At 41.2% G+C, this 14,296-nt stretch overlaps 1 protein-coding gene across 3 annotated transcripts in view; it reads left to right on the top strand.

Annotated features, from left to right (window-relative positions):
• The window catches only part of ankrd12 (ankyrin repeat domain 12), a 34,980-nt gene that overhangs the window by 7,534 nt on the left and 13,150 nt on the right, over positions 1–14,296 (top strand). For all 3 annotated transcript variants that reach the window (XM_060870562.1, XM_060870546.1, XM_060870554.1), the window contains exon 2: positions 13,979–14,092. In XM_060870562.1, the coding sequence (XP_060726545.1) occupies positions 14,033–14,092 (60 nt within the window). In that variant the 5' untranslated portion in view covers positions 13,979–14,032. The remainder of the gene's footprint in view (positions 1–13,978; positions 14,093–14,296) is intronic.

The raw sequence follows: 14,296 nt of genomic DNA, 5'->3' as shown, positions 1-14,296 counted from the left end.
CCGTTAGTTGTTTTGGTGATCGGCATTTGTTGTTATTGTCATACCGTCACCTGCAGTAGTGCAGGGTGCGGACATGATGGCCAGCCAAAGCCACAGAGAATATCCCAGAATTAAACCTCAGGAAGATGCTTTTCACTACAAGAAGGTTGTTTTTAGACACATGGAACACATTGACCTGATAAAGGTTTATTCATTATTTTATATAAAAAAAAAAAATAGACATTGAAATACACTAACTTGTGTTTATGAAGATTTGATCGTGCTTCACGGGATGGTTGGTGTCCTCAAGCTTACAGCCTGTTTACTAGCTTGATTCTGTTGCTCGTATCTCCAAACCTCCTGACTCCATGTTGCCATTCATATTTGTGGTGATAGTCAATACCTGTGCACTGTTATATTAATGCCCTCCTGGTTGCCCTGCTACTGGACTCTTAACACGGACAGCCTTGAACTGTTGGCCGTTAACCTGGCCCTGAAGGGAGTTCAGTACCCTTTTCTAATCTAGTCTTTTTGTAAATTGGACCATATTAAGTCAATCAGTCCCTGGCAGACCCTGGTGGTCTTTGTCTTTGTAATCCTTTTTTGTTAAGAGGTTTACCAGTAAAGCCTTGGCCAGATCACATGAGCTTTTTACCATATGAAACTGACAACGTTCAACTGTACTGAACCGAGACTTTCAATATTCCCACTCACAGACATTATACTGTACTTCTCTGACTGTGAGACCACAATCGGGTGTTGTGTTGTGCTAATACGCTGGCGTATCTCTCTGCCCACATACTTTCATTACACTAGGGGGCAGTGCATATGAGCCGAACCAGAATTTAGAACAAAAGGAAAGTGAAAACAATGATCTAGAACACAAAAATACTGCAGTACGAATGAAGACGTTCATCACGGGGAAAACCGTATTTCGACCCCATGTCATTATGCACCGTAAGCATTTCTGAGGCATTTGTACTCCATCAAGCAGTTTTAAGCGATTGTCACTTGCTCAAGTGTTTACATGTACACCACAAATTTATTTATTTATTTATTTATCAGTCATAGAATAGTCGGTGTTTAAGATGTCTTCAAATTTGCCTAGATTTATTAAACAGAACATCATGTAGTGACAGGCACAGCAGGTATGAGGCCTCGCTTTATATCCGCATTGTCACATCATGATGAAAGCAGGTTTATGTAAATGGCTCCATGATGCATTACTGCGATCGTATCACCACGTATGACATAAACATGAACCGCACGAGAGGAAACCTGGTAGAAACGTTCATCCTCTGAATGCGAGAGGTTTATCATCGAGACAGCATTTATTCCCAGCGCCACCCTGAGAGACTAAAAGCATGAATAGGGCTAAAAGGATGTTTTTAGAAAGCGTTTTTATCCGTTTCTGTCACAAGCTATAAGACTTTGGGGTGAGAACACTTAAACATGTGGGCGTGAAACAAGACGTATTAAAAATATTATGTCTTCAGTGTCTTAAGCATGTGGAAGATTAAAAGAGAGTACTGCTCGAAGTAAGGGATCGTATCGTTTATAGTGAACTTAATATGCACGTGTCACGTGGCAGTATCTCTCAGAAACCTGCAGAAGAGGTCACGTCGTATCTGGGTACGCAGCTGGACACGACTCAGCTTTGGCTGAAGGTCAGTCGACACACAGTGCTGTTGATATGCACAGGAGGTATAAACCTCTGCACTCATCACTTGTCCATAAACCCATGAGTCCATGTCCCAGCTGGGGATGGCTGGATGAGTAGACCTGGGCTGTAGAACCTAGCTGACAGTCATCTAACAGGTCATTTATTGTTCAAAGACTCGACAGAGAGAACGGTTGAAGATTGTCAGCATCCAAAAGCCTGTATTCTTCCAGGAAACTTCCTAGTCTGGCTGTTTACATGGAATAAAATTGACAAAGTGCTTTGATGAAGTTAAAAACTCAGATTTAACAGGCTATCCAAAATCCCATTTTCACCACTTTGTGTCACAAGGTCCTCCTTGAAGGTGGGGTGTTAAAAGGGGTCATGGCGTATGTTCTGGTCCTCAGTAGACAACCTGTCGCTATTGTTTGTGGCCTCTGGGTTTCTAGGGTCAGGAGCAGGGAGGGAAGTGGACATCATTGTACCATCAGATGACCTCAAGGATTTTGGGTCAACATGACTGAACTGTCCCCTACATGGGAGGATTTAGCATTTAGCACATAAAGAATCACTGTTTTGCAGTACTGTTGTGTTACCAGTTAAATAGTAGTCTGCTAATTTCAATCGAAAAATTGTTCCAAGCTTCTCCAATACCACTGTTCAAAATGTTCAAAAACGTATATTAGTGCTAAAAATGGACTTGTACACGTGAGAGCGAGAGTGTGTGTGAGAGCGAGCGAGGTACTTGAGCGTTAAACGAAGACTTTGAGACTCTCAGCAGCAGCTCAATTTACCGCCATGTACATAACCTACAACACACAACCTCTGACGAGTTTGCTAAGCTACACTTCACCTAACCGGTAGAAAGGCAAGACTAAAAGCAGCCACCAACACAATTTCTAAGGACCTGCACCTCTGTAACATCATAGAAAATGTCAGATTAAGACGATAACTACTCTCGACCTCGATACACTACTGATGCACTGTACGATCGGGAAAGAACGACAGTAACACCGATTCTCAGACTAAACAAAGACCGAGGAAATGTGTTCGTATTGTTGTTCCTGACAGAACTATGGCTTGTTAGGTTACACCAAATCTGATTGGATCAACGCTGAATCATATCAGAGCAGAAGTGAGTTTACCCGAAAGGAAATTTTGTTCTAGTTTAGCTGAGACTCTTATACCGGGTATTTAACATGGATGCACCATAGTAGTTGTTTGCATTTGGCGTAGGGAAGGAATACACGACTGCAGTTGTGAAACGTTCCAGATGAGCAAAGTTCTTCTAGAGCGCAGGGTTAATAACACCTCAGGTGGTCTACATTTATAGCTTTTATCATCCCTGTTTAATCACCAGCTTTTCTGTAGACGGTTAAGTCGACGGATAGATAAAGAAACAGAATAGAAAGCGGGACCTTTTTATGATTTTGTCAAGATTTCTTTTTATTATTATTATTTTTTTTTTTTATTATTGTATTGTTATTTTTTTACCTGGTGTAGATTAGTCATGCTTGGAGAACTGTGGCGAACGCTTTCATCATCGGGATCGAAACCTTTTGTCAGGAACATCCTCACTTATAGCTTGGCCAAAAAACAATATGATCTCCGTGTCGAATTTAAAGCAGCTGTTTGAGTAAAATAAACACGGTGTTCTGAGCATTTCTATCTTTTCTCTTAAAGCATTCAGCTGTAACACTTTTTTAACCCGAGTCGGACACGTGCTGTGGGTTAACACATGAAAAAGGGTCAAAAGCAACCGAGCTAAATCTGACAATGACAGAGTTTATATTATTTCATTTGATTTGATTTTTTTAACCACAAATTTGGTTTTATTGAATAGAGAATTTTGCTCTCTGTTGACTGACCCCTCTGGCACACGGGTTTCAAAGAGGATGTGAAAACGAAACCCTTCTGAATGCCTTAAAGTGAGTGTGTTTGTGAGAGCGTTAAACAGTAAAGTACGTAAACCAGACTACATGCTCGCGTGCACGCACACGTGTGTGTGTGTGTGTGTGTGTGTGTGTGTGTGTGTGTGGGGAGCATGCTGGTTGCACAACATACTCGGCTGCTTGTTGTTTGGTGATTTTCTGTTTTTTTAATCTCTGCTTTTAACGGTTGCTGACATGTTTGGCAACCACATCCACATTCTCTCACCAAGCTCATTCTAAAATCGAAGTAATTGAAATTTGTGTTCTTTGTTGAACGGCAGCGGTGATATAACGATGTAGCCCTGATAAACAACGCATTATTTTACCAGTTAGATCTCGACCGTCCGTCTTCGTCGTCCCCGTTTGGTAGCTGACGCGTATCACTTGCCTCCTCTGATAAAAGTGAAGATGGACAACCTCAAATGTTTTAAAAGCTGCTGCATCAGGGGCTGGAATAACACCGTTTTCTGTATCCACGAGCTCACAGACTCCAGCGATTGGTTCGTGCCACCGTTCTAGATGGAGGAGCGACAGCGCGCTGAGTCTCTCGACTTCGTGATCTACAGACAACATGGCGAACTCGTTTCATATGACGTGTGAAATATTGAGCAATCTATTTTACTTCTGAATCTGTTATAATACAAATTAGTGTTAGTATTTACTGTAGATACGGTAGATGTAGGGGAGACCAGGGCCAGTTGTAACAGGGGACGGTTGTTACACCTTGAATTCCTCCAATCAGAAACAACCTAGAATGATGACACTCACTGTGCACATGCTCAGTTAGTTTCCCCCCATTTTTGCCATAACATTACTTTTTTGTTATAGGATCAAATGTCTATGAATTCAAACAAGTATTAGAATCACTATTTTGTAAGCTAAAAATATAAATGGCTAACAAGTGTCAAACTAGCAGTCAAGCTAGCTCACATGGTTGAAAACACCGCGTTACAACTGTCCCAGTATCATCAACCAAGTTTCATTTATATTTTAAAAACTAATCAAGCTAAAAGTCCTTTAATGTGCAAATTAAAAATAAAATGTGCATTGCAAATTAAATGTAAAATGTCATCAATGGCTCTCACTTAGAGCATCATCCCCTGTCACACCATGTGTGGTGTCCAAGCCTGAGCCTGGGCCATCATCCTCTGCGATGGACACCACTTTTTCACCTGTGTCCATCCACCCACCCACCTTTTTTTGTCATTTGTGTGAAATAAAAGGTAATCATTACTTAAAAACATGAAATGAATAGACACAATAACACGGCTAATAAATAATATTTTCTATGGGGGGCACGGTGGCTTAGTGGTTAGCACGTTCGCCTCACAACTCCAGGGTTGGGGGTTCGATTCCCACCTCCACCTTGTGTGTGTGCATGTTCTCCCCGTGCCTTGGGGGTTTCCTCCGGGTACTCCGGTTTCCTCCCCCGGTCCAAAGACATGCATGGTAGGTTGATTGGCATATCTGGAAAATTGTCCCTAGTGTGTGATTGCGTGAGTGAATGATAGTGTGTGTGTGCCCTGTGATGGGTTGGCACTCCGTCCAGGGTGTATCCTGCCTTGATGCCCGATGACGCCTGAGATGGGCACAGGCTCCCCGTGACCCGAGGTAGTTCGGATAAGCGGTAGAAAGTGAGTGAGAGAGTGAGTAATATTTTCTATTTTGAGTATATGATTGATTCATTATGTATATTTTAGACATGTTACAACCGTCCCTGACATGCGTTACAATTCATTTTATTACAGTCTCTCCACTGTTTCAAAAGTCCCGACCGTGTACAGGGAGGGTTGTAACAGTGGAGAGACTGTATTAAAATTAATTTTGCAACCTGTACATATTTCATAAAACCACTTAAACACATCGTTTCTGCAGTTGACAGATTGAAGTTTATAATATAACAAATTGGTTATTCCAGTAAAAATGGTTTTTGATGTATTGCTAAAAATTGCATAAAGTATCACAACTGTCCCTGGTGTCCCCTAGTTGTGCTGCTGTTGCATACAGAACGAGGGGATACTTCATTCTATAGATTACTAAACATAATAAAATGTTTCCGATTAAAAAAAAAAAAAATGCCTTATTAACGATCAGATTACTGAATAAATACTAAAAACTCCCAACAATCCAAAACGGTCTGAACTAGTAACCTTAAGACTAATAAAGAGTTTGTTGACCTCTGTACCAGTTCAGGTCCGGTCATAAGGACGACACGTAGGAGGTTAATCATGCGGGTGCTTCTCCAGCCAGACCTCCAGTCATCTACTGACCTTTGCACTAACGCCTGTCCACCCACTCCTCTTCCTCTCCACACCACTCTTACTCATTGTGTGGTGTTTTTTTTTTCTTCTCCCTCATGTTCACCAGCGTATCGGTTTACCGTTCTCAAAGGTATTCAGTAAGAAAAGAATGCAGTACCGCAAGTAAAATAGGGAAGAAGATTTACATAGAAAAGCATGTGCAGGTGGAATGTAGTGCACATTTCCACACGCTGATCTGCAGTGACAACAAGCGTTGTTTTGTGCTCGTGCGGGTACGTGTGGCTATTAACCTACTTCCTGAGCTGCAGAGCACAAGCTGCTTAAAGCAATGTAAACTGCTTCCCATGACGTTCAGGCCTCTGTTTCTGCAGACGGATATAAATGTCGTGTCGCTGATACAAAAAAAAAAAGCGAACACTGATTTAACCAGTAAACTTTTGTTCGGTCAAACGAATAGACGGCTTTGTTTTTAGTCGTAGAAACCCTTACTCATGCCAATTTAAAACAGAAACTTGAATTAAATGCACTGCAAATAAAGGAATTTCTGTGCCTGACTAAACATATTTCTGTGTTTTCGCTCTGTACGTTTTATAAATCAGGACGTCATGAGTACACGCTTTGAGAATGATGACGACTGTAAGGCTCATTAACCTTCTGTTGGTTTCTTTTGTTGATTAAGACATCTGCTTGATCTCCAGGAAATTTGGCTCCTGTCTACTTTGTGTAAATGATGTAAGTAGAGTAACGAAAGCGAGAACGAGCCGTGCGAACCTCCCACGTTCGTCAGAACGGATGGTTGAGTGCGTGTGTATATATAGAGCGTAATGATAAACGTTCAAAAGGTCATGAGTGGTTCATGTACACGTTCACCTAAAGGACCTGAGAACATTTCAGTGAATAATCCAAGTGCTGATTGTGTTCATCGACACACATGCTGTGTAACGTGTAACGGCGCTGACGTGAGGAGTCCGATGTTAGCAGAAGTTACATCTGTGCTGGACGATGCGACGTTGATGTTGCGGTAAATCATCACAATATGTTTTCCGTACATGTTGAAGTTATCCTGATAGCTTTTAATATTGTTGTTGTTTTTTTTTTTCTCTGTTTGCAGCACAGAAAAGATCCCACAATCCTAAATTTGTTCGATTTAAGGACCTTTAAGTTGTGTTAAACTTTTTTATGTAGTTTTTATCACGTCCTCGGTCTGTAATAATTCCTTCTTGTGTACTTTAGCGTCCGCGGTTTTCACCCACTTCTTAAATTACACGCAGGAAACAAAAGAAAGATTCAAAAAGACAGTTTTTTTTTTTTTTTTTTTTGTCACATTTCACTTTCCCCCTTCTCGAGCTATCGTGGCTCACAAAATCAAAGACATTTGAGTGGCTGAAAGCAAAAAAAGTTTGGTCTTGGCATTCAAGAAGCCACCTGAATTCTGTCCGTCAAAACACATCCGTTTACTTTTGTCCCCTCTTTTATCAAACCTCCAGTGTTCATGCTTCGAATTAAGGCCCTCTGATTGGCCGCAGTGTTACCCAAAGGCTCAAAAATGTCACTACATCATCATTCTGTATATCACCAACAAAATCCCATCTCTTTCTTGTGGCCTGCGTTCGGAATAGCAGTGCAGGCCAAACACCAGGCACCAATACAGAGCATCTGTTTTGTTTTTAAAAGACATTTTTTGTTCCAGAAATCAGCGGTCCTGACAAACCGAAGAGCAAATTAAACGAGCAAATTAAACGCAAAGATTTTTTTCCCTCATTCTGCAGACGGAAAAGTGCCGCCGAAGTGTCCGTCTACACGTCATCCTTTAATGCCTCTGCTCATTTTATCAGCCGAAATATCTGTCGCTCGGACTATAACCCGGGCTACTCGCGCTGAATCTTTGGCTTTGTGATGAAGCAGGATCGTAACATCACAGTTTAAGAATCCGTGTCATCCTGAAGTGAACTTGGATTAAGGATTACTCAACAAATTAAACAAATCAAATGTTCTGGAGCGCCAAAAGCCTCTGTGTTGCAATGCTACTACTGAGTGTTGCAAGTGTTGGAGACACAGCAGTGATCTGCTTGTCGAGCGAATGTGCTGCGTCTGTATTTCGCTCTGTGGTATAGTGCGATTAAGGGAGTGTCTCACAAAAGGAGCGTATTTTTGTGCTAGTCCCATCAGTCAGGTTTCTGTAATAATAATAATAATAATAATAATAATAATAATAATAATAATAATAATTAGACACTGACTGAGTGCACAGCCAAGCTTTCATCATCATCAGGTTTGACAAAATGTTTTACTTTTTAATTTTTATTATTATTTATTCATAACATGAAAGGAAACGCAGAGTATAAGTGGCGCAACGACTGTTTGAGACGAGGCTCCCGATTCTCAAGTAGGCTGTTTGTATAAAATCTCCATTATATTATGCAAGGTGTCTTATATAAAAGTATCGTTCTCCTTATTTCCACTCGAAAGAGGCTACCGGGGTTTAAAAAATGTTTTCACAAGCTGATCTAACACCATTGGACCTGCACTTGACATTTTATAGACGAACACAAGAAAAGACACACAAAGGGCTTTTATTCAGGCGGACACCAGTAATTTTTTATTTTTTTATTTTTTTTGTGTCCTTTGTGATTTTATTTTTATTGATGATGCATCTCATCAGCAGTACATTGACCACAATGATCAGGAGGGAGCTTGTAGCACTTTGTATTTTCCTTGAACCCGGATGTTTGCATCATGTGAGCATGTGATTTACGCTCCATTCGCAACATGACAGCTAAGCAGTCATAGAGGCTTTGGAGTAGTGAAGCTCTTATTTCAGTTTATATGGTTCAGGTTATATGTTTACACGTACAATGTGATTCTGTTTTTCCTGTTGTGATGCATGAAGTGTTTAATGTCTGAGGACGGCCACTGATACATGCGCTTCGAGATGAAATGCGGCACGTCACAGCAGTCAAACCACAGACGTGTATCCAGACGGGACTAACGTTATAGACGAACGCTGAGTTTGGCGAAAAAGGAGTAGGTAATTTGACCTGTAATTTTCTCGGCGGAGCACAGAGAAAAACACTGACCTGGTCAATCTGGATGGAAACGGACCCAAAGCGGAGCTCTTGTAATATGCTAAATTACCTCAGAACCCCGCTGTAATGTAATCCTGACTGTATAGGGCTTTAGATTGTGTTTCCATGCTGATTCAGTCCTGCTAAAGGAAATCACTGATTGGAAAGTCCACAGCTCCAGACGATCTCAGCATACAGAGAGCTGCGGGTTGCACTTTTTACACCAATTTGCTATAATTTTCAAAAGAAGAAAAATTCATCCTGCTTTTCCTATTTCGGAACGTATGGATTTGTCTTTTTGGGAAGTTTTTGAGTCGTAGTTGAAGTGGAAATGCACCAGTGCACACAAATGAACTTGAGAGCTAATGGTTTAACTTTATCACATTCTAATACACAGCTTTTGGTTTAATTCTTTGCTGCTGAGAGTCAAACACTGAGAGCTAATACAGACAACGTCATCATTACGTTTCAGTTAGCAAACACTTGCAATGTTGAATGCTATAAAATGAAAACTTTAACAGGTTAAAGCAAAGCTTTCTTTTTGCCGTTTGGGGAAAAAAAAAACGTATTGTGCAAACGGCACCACTGTGTCGTGTTGAACAAGAATTGTGTGTCATGTATCATGGCATCAAAGTACTGATAGGAAAAAGTGGAATGAACGCGTTAAGAAGACTAACGGATGCAAACGCTTCAGACAAACATGTTCTGTGATGAACAGCCTAACATGCTGTTTGGCAAAGTGACCGTGTGACACATCGTGTTCATTATTGAGGCTGATTACAGGAGCTTCAGACACAAACATGGCCCCACCGGCTGATCCTCAGCAGAACAGTGACGAATGTGGGAGCTGCGTTTGGATCTCCGGGAGAGACACCAGGCGATGATGATGATGATGATGCTTGTGTGAAGACAATGTCAAAGTGTATGTGATGGAAAACGATGGAAGGCATTAAAGCTTCACTTGAAACACACGGCTGAGAGGATTTACACACACACACACACACACACACACACACACACACACACAGTCGTATGCAAAAGTTTAGGAACCCCTGACAATTTCTATGATTTTCATTTATAAATATTTGGGTGTTTAAATCAGCAATTTTATTTGCTGATCCAATTTAGTCTAATTTAGTTTTGATGCATATTGCGCATTTTCTGTTAATGCAATAAACCTCATTTCACTACTGAAATATTACTTTAGTGTCCTTCAGTTATTTGATAGATCAAACTGAAATTGCTGATCCAAACACCCAAATATTTATAAATGAAAATCATAGAAATTGTCAGGGGTTCCTAAACTGTGTGTGTGTGTTTGTGTGTGTGTGTCTCTCAAAGCAGCTTTACAGAACATAAACATAGAACAAAAGGTTGTTATAAAGAATAATATAAAGATTAATAGAATATAAAATTTAAGATCAATATCAGATATGTTTAAATGTGTTTGTTTTTATCCCCAATGAGCAAGTCTGAGGTGACTCGGGTGACTGTGGGGAGGAAAAACTCTCTTTTAATGGTAAAGAAAGAAACCTTGAGAGGAACCAGACTCAAAGGGGAACCTCATCCTCATCTGGGTGACACCAGAGGGTGTGATTATAAATATACAGTCTGATAAATGTTGTATTGATGAGGAGATTGTTGTCCTCAAAGACCACATGGAGTTGGTGTCTCTTCTTTAGTATCGCAGAGAATAACCGGAGCTGGTATTGCCCCTTTTCCACCAGAAAGAACCGGGTGCAGTTTCAGAGCTAGCACTGGTGCTGGTTCAAAGTTGGTTCCACTGGCGAACCTACTAAGAACCGGTTTGCCTTTCCACCGGCTAAAGAGCATCACAGAGCCGAGTCTGACGTCACTGTATACGTGTCACATGTCCCAGCAACGTTAGCGCAGTGGCGGCAAACACAAACACATCAACAATGGCGGATGTTGCTTTACTGTTTAATGCTCATGGCTTTGTGAACCTACATTAGCATCCAAACGCGGCGAATCCAGCGTGTACGTGCAGCTCCATGTGATTTGTATAAACGGAGGTTGTAATCGAGAAAGTACATAACATTTATTTTATCATTAACACAGAAAAAAGGTAGCCTTAGCACGTAGCTGAGTGTATTAAACATTGGTATACTTAAGCTACATTATCAAATGCTCTAACAGTAGCCCCGCCGTCAGCCCCTGACACAAGCGGTTCTTAAGTGTAGACCAGCAACGTTTTGGTGCTACTTAAGAACCACTTTTCCTGGTTCAGAGCCGGTGCTTTGGCGGTCGAAAACTAAAGAACTGGTTCTCTGGCTCCGAACCAGCACTCAAACTGCCTCGGTGGAAAAGGGGCAATAGATCTCTAGATGTCTCAGGATCCTCACAGAGTCGGCCTCATCTGTGACGTGACATACGGCTAAGTATGGTGATCCATACTCAGAATACTTTGCATTTAACCCGTCCAAAGTGCACACACACAGCAGTGAACACACACACACCCAGAGCAGTGGGCAGCCATTTATGCTGCGGCGCCCGAGGAGCAGTTGGGGGGGTTCGGTGCCTTGCTCAAGGGCACCTCAGTCGTGGTATTGCCGGCCCGAGACTCGAACCCACAACCTTAGGGTTAGGAGTCAAACTCTCTAACCATTAGGCCACGACTTCCCCATGTCAGTGGAGTGGTCCAAAATCTTCATGGCATGGAAGACAATCGGAGCTGGTACAATTTCTGGATGGCAGAAAGAGTGTTTGTGTGTGTGTACAAAAATATTACATATATATTACATATATGCTTATTCATTCGACACCTTGTCAGATTAATTAAAGCATAGAATGTCATTGTGTTGCTAGTAGAGATTTAGGTTTAGATTTTTAGATGTTAGACCATTAATGTTGGCTGTAAGTGGTGGGAAAGTGGGCGGAGTAGCCAGAGCTCCTGCCGGCTCGATCCCAGAGGAGACGACAGACCACAGTCATGCTGCATGGACTGGAAGTGCTTGTGTTTCCATTCCAGTGCCAGACATGCGCACATGCATGCTTGTGTGTGTGTGTGTGTGTGTGTGTGTGTGTGTGTGTTTAAAGTTCTTCAATATCCAAATCTGTCATTTACCTGTCAGATGTAGTAAAATGACTGTGTGTTCATCTCGGAATGTAATTTGCCTTATTGTGTCAAAACCTTGTTTGCTGATGGGAAAAGTCCAGTCCTGAGTGTTTTTTGTTTTCGTCATGTTTTTATCAATTACTCTGCTTTTGTGGGACACCGAAGTCATGAGAACAGGATGTCTGGGATGTCGCTGACTCTCGTGTCTGTTATTTATTCCAGCTATTATTTAACATTGTAGGCACTCAGGGTCCTTGTGTAATGAGATGAACATGTTATGATGGGGTAGATTTCCCCATGCTGCTTATTTTCTTGTCACAATTGGACATAAATTGTACGATCCAAAAACACGCATTGCCTTCACTTGCAGTAATGCTCATAATATTGGCACTTCAGTTGAGATGAAATAAGTACTCAGTATAATATCAGTATCTGATCTAATCCTTTGCTCATGTAACAGGTCAGAGTTGATCGTAATTGTCTTGCGGTCTGCCGAGAGAACGTCGATACATCTGGCTTCGTGAGCTCAGGCTTTCGAGAGTATGAAGGGATTTTATTCACGTATGACGTCGACACACATTGTAAGCATGTGAAGGCTTTTTCTCTTTAAACAGGAAAACCTCTGAGCAGAATTTGTCCCACATTGTCTTTTGGCTGCTGAGTAGAGTAGTTACTTATTTCCCCCACCTCCTCTCTGCTCTCCACGATGAGCGAATGACTCAGCACTTCTATTCCTTTTGCGTAGTTTGCTATAGAAATACGGAGAGTAGTTTTTTCCCCTCTGCCACGAGTGTTCGCAGTGTATCAGCGTCTCAAATCTCACGGCACCACAACCCGCTATTTTTCTGTGCGTCTACCACGTGATGCTTACTATGTGACATAAGTGGAGCCGGCAGCTAATCGACAAAGTAAATTAAATTTGGTGATTTTAAAAAAAAAACTGAGAATAAATTTTTTATTATCGATAAGTTGGATTGTGTTGTAAAGCATGTTATGGAATTTGAGTTCAAATAGCAGAGCACGTCGTTGCTGCATTCCACATTTATGATCATATTTATCTCATAAACTACACAGTTATATTTTTTGTTTATTATGTTTTATTGTTAGTTTTATATTGTTTTTAGTACCTAAAAAAAAAAAAAGACATTTTTCCAACATGCATCTTTTATAGAATATCTCTTATGTGTCGTCGGGTCTCCGTTCTGCTTTTGGTTCCCCACTAACTCGATCCCGAAAAGAGTCGAGACATTTATTCCGGGCACGGAGTCAATCCCAAAGTTTTGGAGTCAGTTTCACATCACAAAAATCTTTCGACTCACATTGTAGTTAGTAGTTAGCACTGTAGTTAGTAAGGCCGTGGATATTTATTTGTAGTTTTTGTCTAGTTGCAAAAAAAATATGACTTTGTCACATTTGTTTGATAATATCCTCACATAGTAATGTATTTTGTTAACAGACAAAATTGACATTTCAGTCATGAGCTGCGATGTCATTTGCGTCCAAGGCCGGAGTCTTCTTCGCACAATGAACCGTTTCAATGTACTTCTGGTGGAAGGATTTGGAAAATGTAGGTGTGTAGCTCAGCATCGACTGGCTTTTCTCCACTGAGAAATATTTGAAGCACCAGCTGAAAGTTTTGTTTAGCTGAAAGTCAGTAGGAGGCTATTTCTTTACCTGAAGTGAGCAAAACAACTGTGTGACACAGTGGCATCAGAAGCATTGCTTCGTTTTGTCTGCCTTTACACTGTGAATATACGGTTATAGCGGCGCTTGTGCAAGATAAGATTCCTTACTTTAACAGTATTACTCATTACACCTTCTCCTGGTTTATTCAGTCCTGCTTTAGTACTTCATTTACAAATATCCTGTAGGCCAGTGCATTACATTAATCATGCCATTATTCGTGTGTCTGCGCAGAAAGCATATCAGATACTGTATCTGATGCAGAACGTGTGTGTGTGTGTGTGTGTGTGAGACTGATCTGAAGCCTTAACTTTTATCTGCAGGCCCAGGATGAACCGAGTGAGCCTTAGCTGCCACAGCTAGTCAGAAGCTGCACCATGGCCAAGCCGGGGACCGACAGAGATGGAGCCATGGTGGAAAAGACAACTGGGAAGAAGGTGACAGCACCGCCACTAAGACATTTGTTTTGCTATTCCATCTAGTTCTTTTACTAAATTCAGTTTCACATGGCAGCGTGTGCTTTAATGTATACTTCATATCAGTTCTCATTGGCTGCAGGTCACACCAGCACACTTTGACTCGGGTATGGGGGAAAAAATACTCTATTTATTAACTGTGAGTTAATAGTATGCCTTTATTTA

This window comes from Tachysurus vachellii, chromosome 1 (assembly GCF_030014155.1).
Source record: "Tachysurus vachellii isolate PV-2020 chromosome 1, HZAU_Pvac_v1, whole genome shotgun sequence".
Classification (NCBI taxonomy): domain Eukaryota; kingdom Metazoa; phylum Chordata; class Actinopteri; order Siluriformes; family Bagridae; genus Tachysurus; species Tachysurus vachellii.
Note: the sequence above shows the minus strand (reverse complement) of the source record. Positions and strands in the feature narration are given on the sequence as shown.